Raw genomic sequence first — 22,719 nt, 5'->3', positions numbered from 1 at the left:
TCTCTAGTTTTCCCCCTCTTTCTCCCATATTGTAATAAGTGAATTTCAGCCATGATGGTGCTGATAATTAAATATGTCTTTCTGAACATAAAGGGATTTAATAACCGTATTAAAAGAAAAAAAACAACCTCAGCGCTGTAAAAAGGGAATGTTGATGTTACTGTGACAGAACTTGGAAGTTTTTAAACTGAATAGAGATTGCATAGACTGAACTGTTTCCATTTGCTTTTATTCTATAATAAGGAGCATTCCTCTACTAATACAAAAGCTGAATGTCAATATTCAGAGCACAAGATTGGAAAGGGCAGATTTACTTTCCGCCGGGCTGAAATTGGCAACTCTATAATAGTCTTTGCCTATCTCTATGGGCCAAGTCAGGATGATCCCAAAGGTTTTAATAATTTCTTGCATTTAAATGACCTGGGACACTCTCCTATTATAAGCAGAGCTTTAATGGACCTCTAAATCCAGTTCTTGATAAATCTTCCCCAGCTTCATATTAAGACACTAATACTCACTGGTAAAGCTACAGTTTTGTCCTGAAAGCATGGATTCCATGACTTTCTGTGGCTTGGCTGGAAGAGCTGTCAGCCCTGGAACTGAAGGCGCGATGGTCTCTGGAACAGCTGACAGGCAGCCAGCCCTTGTGGCCACCAGAACAATGGCTGAGGTTGGGTCCGTGCCCTGGGTATGGAATAGCTGCAAGCCCCAGCAGCACTCTGTGTCTCCTTCATACTTCCATGGTATTTTTAGTAAAAGCTTGCAGCAGGTTGTGGGTTTCTGTGAAGTTTTGTTTATTGTCAACAATAGGGATGTTAAGGACTAGTTGACTATCCGATTTCCACCCCCCTCCTTGCTGCCTCTAGCTGATAGAGGCAGCATGGGAGGTGGGGGGGAAGGGATACTTCAAAGTGGTAGAACCGCACAGCTGAGCCTGGGCTTAGCTATGCAGCGCTGCTTCTTTGAAACGCTAAGGCGGCGTTCAAAGGGCAGCGCTGCACAGCTGAACCCGGGATTAGCTGTTTGACGCTGCTGCTCATGGACCTGGGGTCAGCTGGGGACTCCAGCTGACCTTGGGTGCTGGGGAAATGCCGAGCAGAACCCGCAGTCAGCTGGGGAGTCCCCAGCTCTGGTGTGGCATTTCAAAGCGGCAGCGCAGCATGGAGCCCGGCGTCAGCAGGGGACTCTGATTCCCCTGCTGATTCAGGGCTCCATGCTGTGCTGCTGCTTTGAAATGCACAAGAGCCCCTGCTGGAGACTTTTGTACATTTCAAAGCTGGCATGCTGCCCTGCAGCCCAGTGGGGGGCTCTTGTACATTTCAAAGGAGGAATGTGGAAGTGCCTATCAATTAGTCGATTAATAGATGGAAATTCCATCAATTCTATCCATTGACTAGTCAATTAACCGTTACTTAACATCCTTAGTCTGCAACTGGCCTAGGACTTTCATTAAAAACAGCCATGACAGAATTGTAGCCTTACTCATTGGGTACTTCATACATGCATGTGTTTAGGATTGAATAATCCCATGGCCAGAGACTTTGTTTTTTCTGCAGCTCATTCATCATATTCAAGATTGAACTATTTCTTAATGTCACAAGGTTTGATCCAACACTGATTATGGCATTGGTGGTGGTATTCTATCTAACTGTACTCCTATGCATATATCCTTTAGATTTCCAGGGTATGTGTCCCCTACTAAAACATGGAGATTAAATGCTTTTTTGTTGTTTGACCTTTCATTTGATAACTCTGTCCAGTAGGAGTCAGAAGTTGATTTACCAACAATTGCCTACGCCACTTCTTCAGGAGGCCTTATATTTTCGCATATCGCACTTGCATTATCTTTAAAAAGAAACGGAAAACACGGAATTCATAGTGTGGTGAAGGAAATTAAGGCTTTTGGTGTAGATTAGGTTTCTGCTCTCTCCCTGGAGAAACTCAGAACCCTCATTGATCTACGACCGTGTTGTTCAACATGCTAGCCACTAGCTATATGTGGCTATTTGGCTGGATGAGTGTGGTTAGTTTGCTATAGCAGTAGCCACTATAGTGACTACTGCTTCAGAACTGGTTGGAACCTCAGATCTAAGATATGAAATCAACATACTTCTGACCCAAAAGGTCGAGTTTACTTTATTCTCTTCCATGCAGATTAGAGACTAATATAACAAAGACATGGCTAGGTCATTAAATGGCTGAACTGTATGTGAGAGAAGCAGGAGAAAACACTAGGAAGAAGGGGTGGAAAAAGACAAGGGCGCATTTCAAATAAGACTTGAGACAAACAGAAATTTTGGGCTAAGTGCTGCTTGGAGAAAGTGCTTGGAACCGTTAGAAAAGATACTGTCTATTTGATTTACAGAAAAAGCTTTGCACACTCTTTGTAAACAAATTGTCTCAAACAAATACTTGATTCCATCATCAATTTCTCCTTCATCCTGAAACAAGACCCTGACTTTTGGCTAACTACCTACGTCAAAAGGAGCAACATTAGCGTACATCTCTCTGTGCTTTGTGGTTCAGTTTTTAGTTTCTGCAGTATACTTTAGTGAATACTTGATTCAGGACTGTGAAGTCTGGTCTCTCCTATGAAATCTGCCTATTGTTGAATAGTGATAGAGATGCAGCCATGTTAGTCTGGTCTAGCTGAAACAAAAGACAGGACTATGCAGCACTTTAAAGACACGAAAGCACATCACCTAATAAACCATCTTGTTAGTCTTTAAAGTGCTGCATAGTCCTGTCTTTTGTTTCTGCCTATTGTTGGGCATTACCGCCCTTACATCTGCACTGTCTGAGCCCAACTAGCAGCTGCTGCTCTTTGGCTGCCCAGCTCTGAAGGAACTGCTGTTGACAGCGGCAGCCCAGAAGTAATGGTGACAATACTGTGACACTCCCCCACCCCTCCAAAAGTCTTGCGACCTTTTTCCTCCCCGAGATACCATTTTAGGTTGGGAACCCCGCTGTTACAACACTACGAAGTTTCAGATTGAAGTATCTGAAACCGTGACATTTAAGATTTTTAAAAACATATTCCTGAAATTCACCAAAATGTACTATGAATTTGATAGGCTCATGCTTATAGTACAATGAGGCCCTTTCTCTTGTTCACCATATACTTTAAAAAGACAGAAAGTGAGATCTTAATCTCATTGAAATCAAGGGGACTTCCGCCATGGACCTCACCGAGCCAAAATTTCACCAGAAGAGTCTTGTCTTTGATGCTGTGTAATCCATCTAAGAACTTGCTCTGTCTTTTCTCCTCAGTCTCTTCTGGATGTCTGTCTTTTGAGCGCCTACGTTGCTCTTTCTTGGGTTATTCCAATTTGGAGAAATTGTTGCTGGAACCAGGTATTTTGTTAGTGCATTTCTGTTTGTTTACAAAGAATGTAGGAAGTCCTGTTTTCCTGAACATGGATGGAATCTGATTGCTCCATGCTGCTTAACTGGGTAAGCTGCAAGGAAGTGATTTACACCAGTGTTTCTAAGGATAGTTAGTGGGAAAGCCTGGCATGCAAGTCTGTTAATAATTGTTTGCATATGGCCTTGTGCTGAGACAGCACCGTAGGCGCCATACAGAATATCCTGAGTGTTTAATCACTATTATTTATTTCTACTTCAGGTGTGGCTGTTTAAACTATAATCAGCACAGGGACTGATAAAACCACTGGCAGGTTTGTTTGTTTTTAACACCTTTTTAAAAGGGGAGTGTAAAACGTATGACATGAGGCAGCAGATTCACCTGACTAGGATATAGCCGTGGTAGTGTGTATAATGCATCTTGAATGGCCCCTTGCTAGTCACCTTCCTTGGGCAAGAGTCAGCATGGGAGGATTTAGATTTCTTAAATTCTTCAGAATTGCATCTTCCTACCTCATTTGTGATCAGCCTTGCACTCAACTTCCTTTAACCTCTGTCTATAAACCTGTAAAAGCGTACCCACCCCAGTTGCGTTTTCTGGTTCTCAGATTGTACAAGACCACAACTTTTGGGGATCGTCTCTGTATCTCCTGGTATGTGATAAAATCAAACCCACAGATATTAAGAGTATGCTGTAACTTTTGACACTGAAAACAGTTTAGCTTCCTTTCCTTAGCTGTTTGAACAGGCAGGTTTTTGCTCTATATAAGAAGGTCATTATCACTTTGAACACTGACATTTTAGTTGTCACAGATATCTGACTGCCTAAACAGAGGCCTTTGAAGATACTGAAATGCCATCGAAAGGCAGAGGGGCTGACAGATTTCTCAGGCCCATGTGCAAGCTTTACGATCCTGAAAGGAGTAGGTTCTCAGGCAGAAGGGACAAAAGCTGCGTATAGCCATCCCTCAGAGCTGCCCGGAGCCTACCATGGTGACCTTCCTCCCGTCAGCCCTCAGAGCCGCCTAGAGTGCACAGTATAGCACTCCAGCAGCGATTTAAAGGGCCCAGGACACTGGCCACTGCCGTTCCTATGGTAGCGGCAGCAGCTGGGCCCGTTGACCTCTCCCCGTGTCAGTGGGTCTGGGCTGATGTCTTGAGTGATTCTGCAGATATAGAACCTCCTGTTGTCAACCGGCTATTCAGATAAAACTGTTCAACTGTTCAGTTACTAGACTAGATAAATATAGTAGATTCTTGCCCTTCTTCTTGTTCCCACCTGTTTTGGTCACACTGAATTTTCTTAAACTGACTGTAAACTCTTCACATGAAGGTCTGTGTTTTTTACTGTACAGTGCTTAGGTTAATAAAACTCTGATCCCAGTTGGGGACCCTATGTAATATCGGAATGTAAGTAACAATAGGTTTTGAAATGTTTGTGCCAACTCTTGCTATGATCATCAACCTACTGGCAGCTAACACAGATAAGTTAAGCATAGTATATGTTAGTAGGTATTGTGCACATGGTGCTAATATAAAATGCTAGGAAACTGTTAGCAGTGTACTGTGCTTTCCCCACAGTTCTATTTAGTCATACTAAGTATACTGAAAAACGGAAATCAGCTTTGGCACTAGCTAGCGGAGAACTTGTCAAAGGTAAGATACATTCGTTCTGTGTCCTAGTACAGGTACCTTCATGGGCAACTGGCTTAGAATGTACTATCCAAAAGAGAGATAAGCAAAGTACAGAACAAAACAGCAACTAAGGAACTGTTGTGAGCCTGTGGGTTGGATTTTGGTGATCTATTTTTCATGTTTTGTAACATGAAAAACCATACTACAAATATAGCTAGTTTAAATACATATTTTCAAAGCATACATTCTGTGTCAGAGAGATGCTGCGAGATAAGAATTTCTTCCCACAAAGAGGGTATGTGTTTCTCCTTTTGGTATTTTACTACTTTATCTTTGAAGAATACATTTGGTTGTAGTCAATTATTTGGTCTCATGAACATTTTAAAGATCAAACTGCAGGTGCAATTTAACAGCTGGTTACACCTTTTTGTCAGTACTACTAATATATCTCAATATACTTGGAAACAAACATGGATTTTTCAGGTTATTGTGCATATCAAGGAAGGTAGGGTGTCTTTATTTTTTTAGAAAGTTTTAATAGTGTAATGTCCACTATAGTGGCTACAATCACCAGAAACATTAGAAGTTTAATATTACTTTTTGTAGCATCATATATGTGTATTTTTCTCACACACAGAAGACTATGGCCACATTTTTTAAAATTCAAAATTTAAGTCAATTTTCAGTAATTAAGTGGCCTAATTTTCAGTGTGCTGAGCACTGAGTAGTTGCTTTTGGAGTCAAACCCAGGTAACTTGTTTAGGTGCCTAAATATGGGTTTAAGCACTTGTTTTTTGGAGTTTGTTTGTTTTTAAAACTTGGCCAATGTCCTTGCCCTGAAGAGCTCATCCACTAAACTAAGATATGACATCTGCAGAATATAAATAACACCGGAGGACTAAGAGGAGAGTGTACGCCCTGGAGATGTTTGCATTTCTGTGCTGAGTGACATGTTTTTTTTTAATTTATTGGGTCAACATGTGGTCTTTGCCACTGCTAGAATTAGAAGCAATCAGAGTCACCCTGGAGTTGGAGTTCCTGGAGTTGTTGTTCTGTTCAGATGCAGGCTCTCACGGAGTGCAAGGACAGCCATTATGATTACACTCTGCTTAGGAATGCCTTTGTGTAGAAGATTCTTTGCCACTTCTCTCCCACTGCTGCCCATCCACAAGAGTCTGCAGGAAATGTAGCTCATGAAGCACCTGACAAGCCTAGATGCTACATCTACACTGGCAGCTTCTTGCGCAAGAACTCTTTTGCGGAAGAGTTCTTGTGCAAAAACTCTTCCACAAGAGAGCGTCTACACTGGCATGTGCTTTTGCGCAAGAGCATTCATGGCAGTGTAGACACTCTCTTGCACAAGAAAGCTCTGATAGCCATTTTAACCATAGAGGCTTCTTGCCGCAAGAAATTCATGTTGCCTGTCTACACTGGCCTCTTCTGGAAGAGCTCTTGCGCAAGAGGGCTTCTTCCTGAGAGGGAGCGTCAGAGTTCTCGCGCAAGAAGCTCTGATTTTCTACAGTACAACATCAGTATACTTGTGCAAGAATGCATGGCCATTGTAGACAGGTGGCATGTTTTTGCTCGAGAGCGGCCATTTTCACACAAAAACGCGCCAGTGTAGACACAGGCTAGTGGTAAAAAGCAAGATGCAAGATGTAAGCTGCTTTTCAAGTTTCCACTTTTTTTCCTGGATATTAGAGACCCTAATTTACTGATCTCTCCACAAAGTTCTTTTAAGTTTTCATGATATTTGTAGATCATTCCCTTTTTTTAGCAGTAATCTTCAGGGCATTTTTATATAGGTTGATTATATTGCACATAGAAAAATTGTCTGTCTGTCTGTCTGATCTCCTGGGTTAGGTTACTTTGTTCCTTGTTCTGTCCAGAAGTGACAACTTTTGATGCTCATCTTTGTAACAACTGCTTGTCAATCTCAACTTCCCATCCAGATGCCGAATGGATTTATAGAAAACTTCAGAAATGCACTTGTCCACTGTTGCTTTTAATTAGGATGAATGAAAGCAGGTTATTTTTATTCTAGCAGTGTTTGTTTGTTTGTTTTTTAATTCCAGCAGCACTAAAGGGAATGAGCCAGCAACAAAAACATATTTTCCTTTTTAGAGGGAATTGTTTTTCTGGCTAATGTAAATGATTTTCTTATAAGTATAATGATAAGTTCACTGCTAGACAGATATGGACATGTTGAAATACACTTAGGACACTTTAATTTCTTCCCCCAAAAGATTTCTCAATAATAAATTTCATTGCATGTTGAAACATCTAAAGTTATAAAACTAAAATGAGGGACCTAGTCCTGCATACTGAAATAAGGATAAAATTTCAAATGTAAGTGCCTAAGAAGATAGCGTCATGAGTGCTGGCAGCTGTTGAACTTGATGTCATCCTTTTAAAATCTGTGAAGTAAAAAGAGTCATATAAGCAAAAAAAGAAAAACAACACTCTTATTCTGTATACTGGTGTTCTGACATTCCACCGATTTCCACTACTGACTTTTTTCTCATGTCCAAGTTGAATAATTACAGCATAGTGAATGAAAGGCAACAATCATTTGTTTAGCACAAAATAAATTCAGAAAATAATCTGGGCACCTAGGTGTATTCACTGTAGATTTATTTTTAATTGTATTGCTGCAGTACACTGGTTATAGCCAAAAGAGGTTTGTGTATATATAATAGAATATAACATGTTGTTACCGTGTAGCATTTGTTTAGTAACTTGGACAGGTTCTTTCTTGTACTATTGTATTTAAAAGAATGAGTGGGAGATGAACTTTGGTCACTTTGCATCTCATTAATCACTTTCTCAGCAGTTAGAGGCACTGATTATAGCCAAATGCAAACAACTCTATACTCAGTAGTGAGACTTCACCCTTCCTAGGGAACTATTTTATCATACATAAAAAATTGTAGTCTTGTAATGCTTTAGATATGAAGTTCAGTTGTACACCTCATTAGGATCCCAACTTTTGTACACTTTTTTAGACAGAATTTCACCGATTTTTTTTTTTTTTTTTTGTATACAAATTATACAAATTGAACCGTAATAGGTTATGCAGCATTAGTATCTACACCTAATATTTTGGGATCAGATATCTTCACCTGTGGCAGAAATTGCTGACATGCATTTGCAGGGAATACAGCTAAAGGCTCCCCTTGAACTGTGCCAGCAAAATTTAAGGGTATATTAAATGGAGCAGGAATAAACATAATTGCCTTTCTCTTGTCCTCAGTGAAAGAAGATACTCCATTTACTGGAGTGAGCAATGGAAATGTTATGTGGCAAAGTTTAAGTGTATCTTCCTCTGGGCACAACAGACACATACATTTCCAGAGTCAACAGATATCCCTCCTCATTTTGAACCTCTCTCTCCCTCCCTCCCTCCCTCCGTCCGCAATCAGGTGGTCATTCAGTTTTCACTCTCCTGGTGACGTATACATTCTTGAGAGACCTAATCAGAAACTTTCTTCCAGTAAGGAAACCAACCGCTCACTGAGAGTCGACAAGTCATTCAAGTATCCAATAAACAAATGCTTATCTGATAGTCAACACACTAGTTGACTAGTCACTTCCTTGTCCCTTGTTGCCTCTCTCAGAAAGAGGCAGCCATGGTAGGGGGTGGGGAAAGAGGTAAGGGTGTTTCAAAGTGGCAGCATTGTGTGGAGCCGGAGCCAGAGCCAGACCCTGGGCTCCATGCAGTGCTGCTGCTTTGAAATGCCGTGGGGAGTGCGGGCCCAGCAGGTGACTGCTTGAGTCCCCCATTGGCCCTGTGTCTCCGCAGCACTTTTGCCTTTGAAGTGTAACAAAAGCCTGGGAATGTTGCTACACTTCAAAGGCAGAGGCACCCTTATAGATTAATCAAATAGTCAATGCAAATTACATCAACTACAGCCGGTCCCCAACTTACGAACAACTTACGGACCAAACACTTGGTTGTAACTACAAGTGTTTATAAGTCGGACCCCATTCATTTACATGTGACCACGCTGTTTGTAAGCGCGGATCGTGTCCATAACTTGGGGACCACCTTTACGACCACTTAATGGGAGGTTTGGTCGTAAGTAAGAACGGTTGTAAATTGACCAATTTGGGGACTGGATGTATTCAATTAGCAAATTAATCTAAATTTAACATCCCTAACTTGAATCTTATACTTTTGGTACTCACTAAGCCCCCTTCAGACCACTAGCTACATGTGTCTTGTCTCTCCTGTCAATGACAAGTTGAATTCCTTGTGGTCAGCAGCTGGGCCAGAAGGATGGGTGAACTTGGAGCTCTAATGGCAGATATGCCATACACAGTACTCCATAAGAATGAAGTCTCCTTATGACTACACCTAAAAATCACCCCTTACATAGTTTCAGAATTTGACATATTTCAGTCATATTACTTCTCAGTATTTTTTTCTGAAACCCTATGCATCTGATGAGCAGAGGAGATTTCATTATTTTGACCAATGAGAAAATTACCTAGTGTTTTTGCCAGAGCAGAATGAGCCTGAGATTGAGCTGTGTCCTCCTAGATCTTTAATGGATCTCAGGCTTTATCCTGCACAACTACAAATTGTCACAGCTTCCTTCCCCTCATGGGGTAATGGCTCACTCTTCATTGGCACAAGTGGCCTCAGTAGCATTGCTTCAAGAAGTACCTCTGATTGACATTTTGCAGGGCAGTTATGTGGAGTCTGATCCACACATTTTCAAGACATTTTATTCTGGTCAGAGACTCCTCTTTTGATGAATCCTTTGGGACAGCGGTTCTTCAAATAGCTGTATCCTTCTTCCCTCCTCCTCCTTGAGCACAGCTTGTTAGTTACAGTACAATTCACATGGGGAGCAGCACTTCATGATGAAGAGAAAGTTACTTACCATTATAGAAACTGGAGGCTCTTTGAGATATGTGGTCCCTGTTCAGGATGTTAAGGACTAGTCAGCCATTCGATAAGCAAATGCTTATCAGATAATTCATTTGACTAGTCGACTTCCCCTGCCCCTCCCCCTCTTGCTGCTTCTATAAAATAGAGGCAGCAAAGGGGGGGGAAGACTGGGTACTTCAACGTGGCAGAGCCGCACAGCTGATCCCGTGCTCTGTGTGGCGCTGTCCCTTTGAAACACCGTCTTGGCATTTCAAAGGGGCAGTGCTGCATGGAGCCTTGGATCAGCTGGGGGCTCCCTGTGGCATTTCCGCAGAACCTGGGAACAGCTGGGGACCCCCCCCCCCAGCCTATTCCAGGCTCCAGTGTGGCATTTCTAAGTGCACAGAGCCTGGGGTCAGCTGAGGAGTCACCAGCTGATCCCGGGTTCCAGGGAAATGCCACATGGAGCCCAGGATTAGCTGGGGATTCCCAAGCTGATCCCAGGCTCCGTGTGGCATTTTAAAGCGGCAGCGCAGCATGGAGCACAGGATCAGTGGGGAACTCTGATGGGTGCTTCCGCTTTGAAATGCACAAGAGCCCCCAGGAGCTTTTGTGCATTTCAAAATGTAAGCGCCCTCATGGAGCCCGGAGTCAGCAGGACTTCCTGCTCGCCCCGTGTTGCATATGGCATACCAGCTTTGAAATGTACAAGAGTCCTTGTGGCGGGTTCGTCCTGAGCGTGAGGCCCCGAGTCCCAGGGCACCGCCCTGCGAGCCCACAGCCTTAAAGTCTTCCCGTGTGTCCTCACTGGGGTGCGAGCTCCTGGAGCCCCTACCTAGGGTATCCCCGCACGGGCGGGGGGGGTTAGGGGGACCCGGGCCCGCCCTCTCCCCCGGCTCCCAGCCTGGGGCCATAGTGGTTTGGGGTCACAACTCTTACCTGGCCGATGGGGTCCCACCCTGTAACACATCGGCCCACGGGCACCAAAAAGGCTCTACCCCGGGCTGCTTCCTAACCTCCCCGCTCCCGCATCCCCCAGCTCCTGATCTCACCTCCTGGTCGGGGTTGCTCCCGTGGATTGCTCCCGGAGTCCGACGAGGAGCCTCTGCCACCTGTGTCCGGGGGGGAGGGGGGGGAGAATCACCTCCCCGGCGTCCCTCTCCCTGCTCTGGCGGGGAGCTGATTTTTAAACCCGCCCCCCCCGCTGGAGGGCACGCCGTCTTCGGATGCCCTGCCTTCAGCATGGCTGCCGACCCACTGCCAGGGCATCAGGGGCGAAGTCCCATCCTGACCCCCCTGGCTTGGGGCGCCTATTGTCACTGTGGTGCGCCCGGCGGCCCCACTTGCCGCGGCTTCCCTGCCTCCGCCGAGCTTGGTGGCGGAGGCCATGTCCTGCCCGGGGCCGGTCCGGGTAGCTCGGCCCGGCCTCCACCCTGGGGTCGGCGCGGCGGCCTCCCCAGTCCTAGTGCAACGGGGTCTGTTGTACATTTCAAAGGAGGAATGTGGAAGTGCCTATCGACTAGTTGATGGAAATTCCACCGACTACTTGACTAGTAAATTACTCGTTATTTAACATCCTTGGTCCCTGTCTGTATTCCACTATCTGCTTTCCTTTCTCTCTGCTTCAGAGCATGCCTGGTTGCATAGTAGAAGAGGAACTGGAGTGGTGTCAGTCTGCGTCACCTTTTATATCTCTCTTTGAAGCACAAGGAGAGCAAGGGCACATACACAGACCAAGAGGCACTGCTTGCAAGAATTCTCTGATTCTAGGTTCTTGTGGTGTAAGTGCACCCACAGTGGAATACAGATAAAGATTCCACATCTTGAAGAACCACCAGTTCTGTTAAGTAATAATTTTCTCTTCTGAAGGTACATCTGTTCAGTTACTATTTGTACAGTAGGTATTTTTTCCCACTAACCCTGATAGTCTTGTCCTTCCACTTTATCTCTTTTGACTGGTGCTTGTGTTTACCTTGCTAACTAGCAAACAATACTATTTCGTTTTTGCATAGTACTTTTACTTGTCCATCTGAAAATGCTTTACAGAAGAAGGCAGTATCATTCCCACTTTTTAAAGACAAAACTACCCTTTGTCAATGACCAGATTTTTTTTTATCCAGAGATGGTGACATTCGTGATCTAGCTTTGTGTGAGAGAGAGTATGACTGTCAGTTGGCAGACAATGGAGTTGCAGTGCACATTCACCGCTGTACTTTCTCCATACTCACATCTTACCAAAGCCTGCTTCCAAACTCAGCCTGTCCACTAGCCTGTTTGTGGCCAGAGCAAATTGTCTCTCTTTGCGTTACACCAGATGTGCAGAAACCGCCTGAGTGGTTTGCTAGCCATGGCACCGACAAGAGTCCTGCCATGGGACTTACACATTGAGAAGACTTTGTCTTCTGTTCATACCATGGGTGAAATTCACCCCTGACTATTAGGATTATGGTTGTATCTGTCATGGAGATCATGGAAATTACAGATTCTGTGACATCTATGACTTCTGCAACGGGTGATGCATCTGGCCCTGGGGCTGCCCGAGCAGATAAGGCAGCCCTGAGGCCAGCTGTACCAGCTGCTTGCTGGAATAGTTTGGGTGCATGAGAGGGGGGGAGGGGGAGCTCAAGACTTGGGCAGAGGGCTGGGATGTGGGATGGTACCTATCTTGGGGGCTCCTCAGAAGCGGCTGCCATATCCCTGCAGCTACTAGGCAGAGAGGCTGGGGGCTCTCAAACCACTCCTTTCTGGAGGCACTCCCCCTGCAACTCCTATTGGCTACAGTTCATGGCCAATGAGAGCTACAGAGCCAGAGGACCCCCACCCAGACCTTCCCTCCACCTAGGCCTTTTCTTCCCCTAGAAACATGTTGGCTGCTTCCGGGGAGCAATCCGAAGCTGGCTATAGAGCCTGCTAGCCCAGCCAACCTCTCCCAGCTCCAGTAGGGGTTCCAGGTCCCTCCTCCCCCTCCCTCCCAGCAACTACAGCCCCGTCTAAAGTTTTAGTTGGGAGTATATAGCACAAGTCATGGACATGCTATGCACCATGAATTTTTATTTATTGCTCATGACCTGTCCATGTCTTTTACTAAAAGTATCCATGACTAAGATTGAACCTTCTTTATAGTTTCACTCCCTTTAAAGCGGAAGTGTGAATATTTTGATAAATAGATGAAAGATTATTGTAGCTTTTATCTAGGAACAAAGCCTGACAAACCTATTACAAAATACGGCAGCATGCTGGCTTACCAACACAAACTTCTGTGAATGCATTCCCTTGTTCCCACTCCACGCACTGATTCCTTATTGAATTCAAAGTAAAGATCAAGGTTTTTATCCTGATATTTAGGAGCCACAACGACTAGTCTGACTCCATCTACTAGCGAGAACTCATTCCTCACTTAATCAAGAATTCCTATGACAGCTACATTGCAGGACCCTGTAAACTTGGAGATAGAACTTTCTGAAAACTGGATTTAGAATGCAAACATTTTCCTGCAAGACACAGGACTGGCCTTAGGGCACGCTATTGCTAATCAACTCCGTAGGTCATTTCTTTAGCCTGTCTTTCTTTCACTAATTTCTCCATGAACACAACACACCCATGCTATCTGTCTGTGTCTCTCTCTTACACACAGACATAATTCAAGCCTATACATCTATAACCTAATCCGAACCTACACTTATAAACTTAATCAGGCTATTTCTTCTGCAGGCTAGTCAGGAAAAAAGAGAGTGAAGTGGTTGTTTCTGTGTTTAAATACTTAGGCGTCACAGTTATGCTGTGGTGATGAGAGCTATGTAAGTACATAGATATAGGTAAGCGAGGATGTGACCATAAATTTAGTGAAATGTACACTCCCACCCACTCCTTCCAATGGTCCAGTTTTCGCTGTGTTTGTGTTATCACAGTTACAGATTGTCAGAAAGAAGATACCAAACAGGTAGGATAGCCAGGTGTCCGGTTTTGAACTGCACAGTCCAGTATTTGAGCTTTCTGTTTGGGAAACAACTTGAGAAAATATAAATATCCAGTATTTTCTAAATAAAATGTAATGTAGATTGTGATGTAATGTCAAGTATGTCTGGTATTTTTGCTGAAACCATCTGGCAACCCTACAAACAGGAGTGCACGTGGCCGTGTGACAGCAAGAGTAAGGTTACAGCATCGGGGGAGGGTCGTGTAAGAAAAAAGTTTTAGATCCCCTACAGCAAAACAATGCCAAAAGTTGGGGCTTTTCTCTGCCGCCTTGTTTAAGTGGCAGCAGGGAACGGAGTGTTCTGAGGGAAGTTTGTTGCTGCTAGAAGATAATATTGATAGTTGCAGATGGCAGAGACAGCTCACTCATAAAATGCTTTCTAGTTAGCTGATATTCTGCTGTACAAAATAATAAGCAAGATGAGATCTCTAGTGGGCTGAGATCTTACACACCATGTTTTCTTGTGAGGATGACAACATGAGATTTCAGCAGTGCTTGCAAAAGATGATCTCAAATACCTTCCATGTCTTTTGTCTGATTTTGGGCTGTTTGCTTTTAATTTATGTTTTGTTTATTTTATATAATTTCTTTTGCTTTATTTTCCTTTCATAAGTGTTCCAAAATCATCCTTGTAAAATTAAATGTATTAGGAAGTTGCTCAAATTCCCTTCCTAGTAGCATGACAAAAAATATACTATTCCTAAACATGATTTATCCTGGGCAATTTTATCACAGTTCAGGGTAACTTCACCTGTACTTCCTCTCCATGGGCCATTGAGGACACCCACTTTTAGTTAAAGTGCTGCCAGCCATTATCTCTCTTAGGTGGAAATGCATGTCCTGCTCCCATGCTCCTGACTGGGTTTATTTCCAGGCTGCACAGTTGTACTGGGATATTCCCAGCAAGCGTCTGTGCTGGGCTTTCTCTCCAGAGGCTCTAAACATCTATAATTGCCCAGTTACAATGTATTACACAGACCTTTTAAAGCAACTTCTAGTAATCTTTACATGAAAGTGTCACAGAGAAAACATATTAAAAACAAAAAAAACCTCCAGGCATGCTGAACATAAGAATGTCATGTTGATAAATGTAAAGTAATGCAATAATCCCAACTATATATACAATATGATGGGGACTAATTTGGTTACAACTACTCGAGAGAGATCTTGGAGTCATTGTGGATAGTTCTCTGAAAACATCCATTCGATGTGCAGCGGCAATGAAAAAAGCAAATAGAATGTTAGGAGCCATTAAAAAAGGGATAGAGAATAAGGCAGAAAATATCTTATTTCCTCTCTATAAAACCATGATATGCCCACATCTTGAATACTGCGTATAAATGTGGTCGTCTCATCTTAAAAAAGATATATTGGTATTGGAAAAGGTTCAGAAAAGGGCAACAAAAATGATTAGGGGTTTGGAATGAGTCCCATATAAAGATAAATTAAAAAGACTTTGGACTTTTCAGCTTAGAAAAGAGGAGACTAAGGGGGGCTATGACAGAGGTCTATAAAATCATGACTGGTATGGAAAAAGTGAATAAGAAAAAAATATTTACTTATTCCCACAATATAAGAATTAGGGGTCACCAAATGAAATTAATAGGCAGCAGGTTTAAAACAAACAAAAGGAAGTTTTTCTTCACTCAGCGCACAGGCAACCTGTAGAACTCCTTGCCAGAGGATGTGGTGAAGGCTAGGACTTTAAGGGGGATTCAAAAAAGAGCTAGACAGATTCATGGAGGTTAGGTCCATCAGCGGCCATTAGCCAGGTTGGGTAGGAATGGTATCCCTAGCCTCTGTTTCTCTGGAAGTGGGTGATAGGGGAGGGATCACATGAGGATTACCTGTTGTGAGCCCTCCTTCTGGGGCATCTGGTATTGGCCACTGTCAGCGGACAGGATATTGGGCTAGATGGACCTTTGGTCTGACCCAATACAGCCGTTCTTATGTCCTGTCCCATTTTTCATTATAGTCCTTTGATTGTCCTGGCCTGAAATAATCCATAACCTTTGCTTGTAATACAATAGATTCCAAAGATTCTTAATCTTTGTGCAGTGTTTTCAAGAGTAATGCAAGAAATTGTACCACTTGTCATACGCTTGCAGACATGAGTAGCAGTAATTAAAAAATACTTTAAAACTAGATCTTGCTGCAGTGTATCTTGATCTTAAACAAAAAATGCAAAATCACTCTAAAGTAAAGTGGGATTATCATAACACTGTACTTTTTTGTCTTGTTACAATTTTCCCTCTCTTTCTACTATCTTCTTCCCATTTAATGTTGTGCATGCAAGAAAGAGGTAATTTTTGGATACTGCATTTCTGTTCTTTCTTGCTGTAATATACTATAATAAAAAGAAAAAGTAAATGGATAGAGAATTGCTTTCAATCCCATTCACTCAAAGAAAACAAAACATTTGAAGCTTTTAAAAGAAAACCTCTCCCAGGTAATCATAGAGGAAAGCCGATTCTCTGTACATGCTAATAGTTTACATAATCTATGTCATGAATAGCATCTGTAAAGAAGAGTCTGACTTACCTGGAGAGTGAGGAACAGGTTAAGCAACTCTGGAGATGCACCTAAGGGAGGGGGCTTCAGACATTCATCCAATGAAATGCAGATAGGAATTTGAAACAGAGAGGTCCCCCCCCCCTTCCTTTGTTTTTAGATCAGAGCACTTTTTGCCTAGGTAGCAGGAGAGAGTGCTCTCCCAGGAATGGACTCCTTGAAATGTGTAAGTAGGGAAAAGTTTAGATAGTCCGTCAGGTTTTATTGTTTTCCTTAGTTGGGGATTTGGAAATCATGTCTGAGCTGGTTACTTGTTTTTCCTCTTTTGTAACTAAGGAATTACAGCCCATGGATTCTCCCGGAGTCTATTTCACTCCATGGCTTTTAACACCCAGTCGTTTACTATGCTTGCAACAGTAGTTTTGTTTTGATAATAAAAGTATTTTCTTTTTATTTTATTTTTGTGTCCTTAAACCTACGTGCTTGCGTTACCTGGGAAGAGCAGAGCCCCATTATTCTCGGTGGATTCCCTCTGTTTTTCCAACTCTAATCAAAATATAGGTTGGGGGTAAGGAGAGAGCTTTGCCTCAGGGAGGGGATTCCAAGTGATCTCTTCCTTGCAAAAAGGTCTTTATATTTTTTTAAATTTACACTTGGTGGTGGCAGCAATCCGATCATCTCTCTTTTGGATCGCAGGGAAACTGAGACTGGACAAGTTTGTCTCTGGGAGTTAGAGATAGGTTCTTACAGTTTATTCTGCTAGCTGGTCCCCATATCTACACTCAGAGTGCCAGGTAGGGTAATTGAGCCATGACAGACCATTTGACCCTTTCTTTTTTCTTTAAAATCAGTATATTTTGGCTGACTTGAGGAAGAAGTGAGGTGGGTGCAAGAAACAGATGGTGTATGTATGAGAGGTAGGGATGAATCAGTTATCTTAATGTACTGCATTTTTTACTCCACAAGGAGCACAAGAGAACCATTTGATTTCATAAGCAACCTCATAAATGTGAGCTGCAGTTAATGACTTTTGTGGCTGATTTTTGTTTTGTCTTGACTTTGCTTTAAGTTTGGAAAAGTGAAGGTGGGGATGCATCAGCTTAGGCACTTAATTTATTTTTGTGTGTGCTTTTATTTGGGTGCACAGGTGCCTGGAAGGACTGAGGCCCCATTCCACAAGCATGTACACACGTACTTTACTATATTCATGTGAGCAGAGTTCTGCATTTACAGAACTGTTGGCTGGGTCAAGATCTATGTTTACATTGTAATTTATGTGGGAATACTTAGGGATTTGATAAATCAAAAACGTGCAAGTTACAATATTATTAGTTTTTTCTACAATCTTAAATCATCACAGGCAAATAGATCGTGTGCTTGTACAAGGCTTAAAATGAGGTTTTTGCATTATCTCCTGTGAGACATTCTCTCCTTTTTTGGTTAGTGAAATAAAGTTCTCCTTTTAAAAAAAAAATGCTGTAAAGAGAAACCACTTCCTGCTGATTATGTACAGAAAATTCAGCTGTGATAACTAAAAAGGGACAATCCCCCCTGTTCTTTATTTCCGTCTTAGAATGCATAGTCTGTCAAACAACAACTGGTGGAAAAGAAGAACATAGGTAGTCCACTTTTGTAACTATATGGCTTACGTTTCTCTTTTTATTGCTTTTTGCAGATATTGCAGTGGTAGAGATGAGTGATGCTTTCCGTCAGCCTTCCTTGTTCTACCATCTGGGAGTCAGAGAGAGCTTCAGTATGGCTAACAACATTATCCTCTATTGTGATACAAATGCAGACTCTCTGCAGTCGTTGAAGGTAATTCAAGAAAATGTTATACGTTTGCATATCTCTAGATGCAGCCCTGCACAGCTACAAAATTTATATCTGCATCCACATCCATATCTGCAAAAATGAGCCGCAGATATCCAAAGCCGCAAATGTGGATACCCACAGATATAAAGTGGATATCTACAAATTTGCAGCAGTGTTCTATATACAAATTTTGTATCTGAATCTGCAAAAATGAGTCACGGATATTTGCATCCATGGATGTAGATACGTGTGGGTATAAGGCCTATATCTGTGGATTTTTAGGGCTCTACATATCTCTATACATAGATTACTGATGGTAATGCAGAGACCACCCAAGAGTTCTGAAAAGAGCTACAAGAATGATTAGAAATTTGGAAAACATGCACACAGTGACATAAGAATGGCCATACTGGGTCAGACCAACAGGCCATCTTGCATAGTGTCCTCTCTGCTGACAGTGGCCAATACCAGATACCACAGAGGGAGGGAACACAACAGGTAATCCTCATGTGATCCCTCCCCAGTCTCCAGCTCCTTGCGTTGCTTCTCTGTTCCTTTTGGCTCTCTGAGCACTGCCAGTCTGCTGCTCAACACAGGGTCTGCACTCCTTGGGCTGTGTGTGCCTGGCTCTGTTGCTCTAAAACTGCCCCTCAGCACAGCTTGCACTCCTTGGGCTGTGTGCCTGGCTCTATTGCTGCAGGACTGCCCCTCCACACAACTTGCTCCTCTTAGCTGTCTCTCAGCTCTCTCCTTGCTCAGAGAGACCCAGAAAAATCCCAGCTCACAGGGAGGACGGGGCCAGGCCTCTTACTTTCCTCACTGGCTTGTCCAACCTGTCAATCAGGCCGAGCTGGAGTGTTGACTGCTTTCCATTGTCTCTGGGATCTGTCAGTCTGAGGGCCCTGATTTCTCATGGACCCTAACCCTTTTGATACTGGGAGCTGGCGAACCAAAATCTCCCACAGAGTTTTAGTAAGGGGCTAACAGTCCCCTTACAATGACTTGTAGTCCTTAAATCTTCTTGAGATGCCCTTTTTAAAAAAGCTGTTCCACATTAGCCACAAATTCTCGGTTTGATTCAGGGATTACTGGGTGAGGTTGAATGGCCTCCATTTTGCATGATGGATTCCTGGATGATCACCGTGGTCTCTTTTGGTCTTAAAGTCGATGAAACTATGGAGCACATCCTGATTTCCATGTTATATCTTGCCAAGCAACCATCTGTACTTGCCTTGGAGATTAAGGAAAACCGCCAATTAGAATTTAGAAAAGTAAAATCTCTTTGAGAGAGCAACGAGTGGCCAGTCTGTATTAGGAACTCTGGAAAAAACATGGCAGCTGCCTCCACACCAGTTCTTGCAATTTTAAAGATGCATTGTACAGAAAATAAAAGCATCACTGATGTTATATCACATGATACATCACTGATAAGCCTGAAGCAGAGTTGTTTGGGCAGAGTGTGAAACTGGAAAATTTTTCCAAAGGCTATTTTTAAAAATCTAAATCTAGATTTATGGCAGTCTTTGCAGGCTTGTGAGAAAGCATAGAGGCCAAATCAGAGATCATAAGGAATGGGGTGTAAATTAAACATTGGTAAATAGGCCTACGAGACTCTAAGTTGGGGCAATTTGCACATTGCTGAGACAGATGAAAAAGTAAATCACAGCCATACAGATTTACCTCTTGATCTCTATGACCAAAAGAAGATTCCTTGCAGTGGACCGTGTTGAAGGAAAGTTCCAGGCCATGTACATAGTTATTGGAGAATTCTTACTGTATGCCTTTTTAACTAGAATTGAGACTTGTATTGGAAGACTATCATGTGATGGACTGTCATAGTGAAGTCTGATTAGATATAAAGTGAGGGTTGGGGGAAAGCCCAGCTGGGGAAGGCAAGCCTCAGACCCTAGGGAAGCTTACCCGAGGCAAGCTACTTCCAGCCCAGGCCTCCCCTGTGGCTACATGTAGAACTCCGGCTGTTGTGCCATGCTGTGGCCTCGTCCCTCTCCAGCGGCCAAGGGGAGAGCTGGGCTTGCCGCATCGTGGCCCTGGTCCTCTTTGGTGGTAGGGGGAGGGGAAGAGCCAGGGCTGCTGCAGCCCTGTTCCTTTTCAGTGGCAGGATGGAGGAGAGCTGAGGCTGCTGTGGCTCTCCTTGGTGGCAGGGGAGGAGAGCCGGGGCTGTCGCACCACAACCTTAGCCTTAGACCATTCTTAGCAGCCCATCACAGAGCTGACTTACAGGTGGGCATCCTGTACAAAATCCTAGGGTTGCCAGATGGTTTCAACAAAAGACCAGACACGCTTGACATTACATCACAGTCTACATTACATCTTATTTAGAAAATACCAGGCATTTATATTTTCTCATTTATATCGTCTCAATTTGTTACCTGAACAGAAAGCTCAAATACTGGACTGTCTGGTTCAAAACCGGACACCTGGCAACCCTATACACTGTATGTACATTCCCTATGGCTCTCCTATGCTCCAGCTTTGTATCCTGATGCATTAACAAGGGAGCAGGAATGTAGTATAGCTGTAGAGTGAGGTTGACTCTAGAAAAGCTCCTTTTGCTCAGTTCTGATTTGTAGGGGAAGGGCCAATAGTTTTCCTGTCTAGCTGTAGCTGTAACTGCCACTGGGGACCTCTGGAGCTTAGTGTAGTCCCTGCTGCTTGAGCTAAAAGCCAGCTGGCTCTCAGCCTAGGCTGTAAATGGTCTAAGTGCCACTATATGGGGCAGTGAACCACACTAAGTGTGTAGGTTACATAGACATTACTAAAGAGAAGCATGTGAGCCAGCTGTGGAGAGTGTGGCTGCCTTCTGCTTGGGTGTATACTTTGGATTACATGCAAGCACAGTTCTCCTTGTTTCTGGCTAGAGTAGGGTTTGGCTCTAGTTTTGTCAGTTTATTTGCAGTTTGGCCCTGCTTCATGAGTTAAGTCTCATGTGACTCAGTCTCTTTCCTCTTCCACTATTATCTCAGCCAGTTGGACTGTTGAGCAGGCTCTGGATTTCATTAGTTTGTACACTTGTGTCTGCTCCTGCCATTTCCATCCAGTGGCATGCTCTTTGACAGTACTAAAAAGAAGAGGAAGGGAGATCTTGACATGGTTTTCTTTTAAAAGTTTCAGCCTGTGCTCAAAAGGTTGGATGGAATAAAGCAGTGGTTTTAAAACTTTTTTTTTCTTGTGACCCAGTTTGGAAAAATTCTTTATGCCCATTTGGGGTCAGGAAGGAATTTTCCTCCAGGGTAGATTGGCAGAGGCCCTGGAGGTTTTTCACCTTACTCTGTAGCATTGGGTACAGATTGCATCTGGAGGATTCTCTGCACCTTGGGGTCTTCAAACTATTTGAAGGCTTCAATATCTGAGATATAGGTGAGAGGATTATTCTAGGAGTGGGTGGGTGAGATTCTGTGGCCTGTATTGTGCAGGGGGTCAGACTAGATGATCGTGATGGTCCCTTCTGACCTTGGAGTCTGAGTCTGGGTAATTATATCTTTTTAGAGCCCTTCCCCTTTTCCTGCGGAGCTCCTCGTGCCACTGCAGAGCTTCCTGAGTGACTGATGAGGAACTTCCCAGCAGTACTGGGGTGTTCTCTCATCCCCCCTCCCCCACACACACAGAGCTCCTCGTGGGGCTGCCAGGGAGCTCCCCAGCAGCTCCCCCTTCCTCCTGTCCTGGAGGTCTGTGTTCCAACCCAGTGTCCCATCGCCTGTGACCCAGTACTGAGTTGTAACCCTAAGTTTGGGAATCATTGGAATAAAGGAAGGGTAAGAAATGCAGTAGGGGAACTTGGAGGATTTTCCTTGTCATATTTTCTTTCTAGGGAGTGGTCCCATCAAGCTGATTTCTAGATGTTCTTGCCATGTATTCTATATAGCATGCGCACAAAAAGAAAATATAATTGGTTCCAATATTTGCTACAGCTTTTTGGAGAAGAGCAGTCACTTTTTCTTCTCTGTGGAATCCATATTGGTTGATTTACACATGGCTACAGAGCAGGTGTATTTGGTAGTAATTTTAGCACCTCTGTTAGTAAGTTCATAAGCACCACCTTCTCAAAAAAAATAGTCTGCTTCAGAAATTTGCATAATATGCAATATTGGAGCCACTTCATATGAATGCCAAAGGAACTGACTTTTTTTACATTAATAAAGTACGGAAAATAATAACCCAAATGATTTTTGCATGAATGTGATTTGTGCATGCAGGGAAAGGAGAACAAAGTTTTAGTTGAGAATACACCCTTCCAGTTAACACAAAAGAGCACAAAAAATTAGCATAATAAAAAATTGCCACTCCATCCCTTAAAACATGTTTCAGCTGTTTGAATAATCACTGTAATACTTGTGAATATATATGTTGCACCTTATTACCCTTGAGTTTCAATTAGTCTCATTTCACATATTGTACATTATGAAATGGTGGGTAGTACTACTGATTTTCTCTAGAAATAGAACCATATTATGACTTGCAATGACTCCTTTCATGGAGAAAGTAATGATGCTAAACTATGTGTCTCTTCAACACACTGAGTTGCTTT

General features: G+C 43.1%; 1 protein-coding gene across 3 annotated transcripts in view; it reads left to right on the top strand.

The window, feature by feature from the left end:
* Positions 1-22,719, top strand: part of MAP3K5 (mitogen-activated protein kinase kinase kinase 5) — a 155,954-nt gene that overhangs the window by 37,443 nt on the left and 95,792 nt on the right. For all 3 annotated transcript variants that reach the window (XM_075924257.2, XM_014580354.4, XM_075924258.2), the window contains exon 2: positions 18,037-18,176. In XM_075924257.2, the coding sequence (XP_075780372.2) occupies positions 18,037-18,176 (140 nt within the window). The remainder of the gene's footprint in view (positions 1-18,036; positions 18,177-22,719) is intronic.

Source organism: Pelodiscus sinensis, chromosome 3, assembly GCF_052426305.1.
Source record: "Pelodiscus sinensis isolate ZL-2025 chromosome 3, ASM5242630v1, whole genome shotgun sequence".
In the NCBI taxonomy this organism is placed as follows: domain Eukaryota; kingdom Metazoa; phylum Chordata; order Testudines; family Trionychidae; genus Pelodiscus; species Pelodiscus sinensis.
This window is presented reverse-complemented; position numbering and strand designations above follow the sequence as displayed.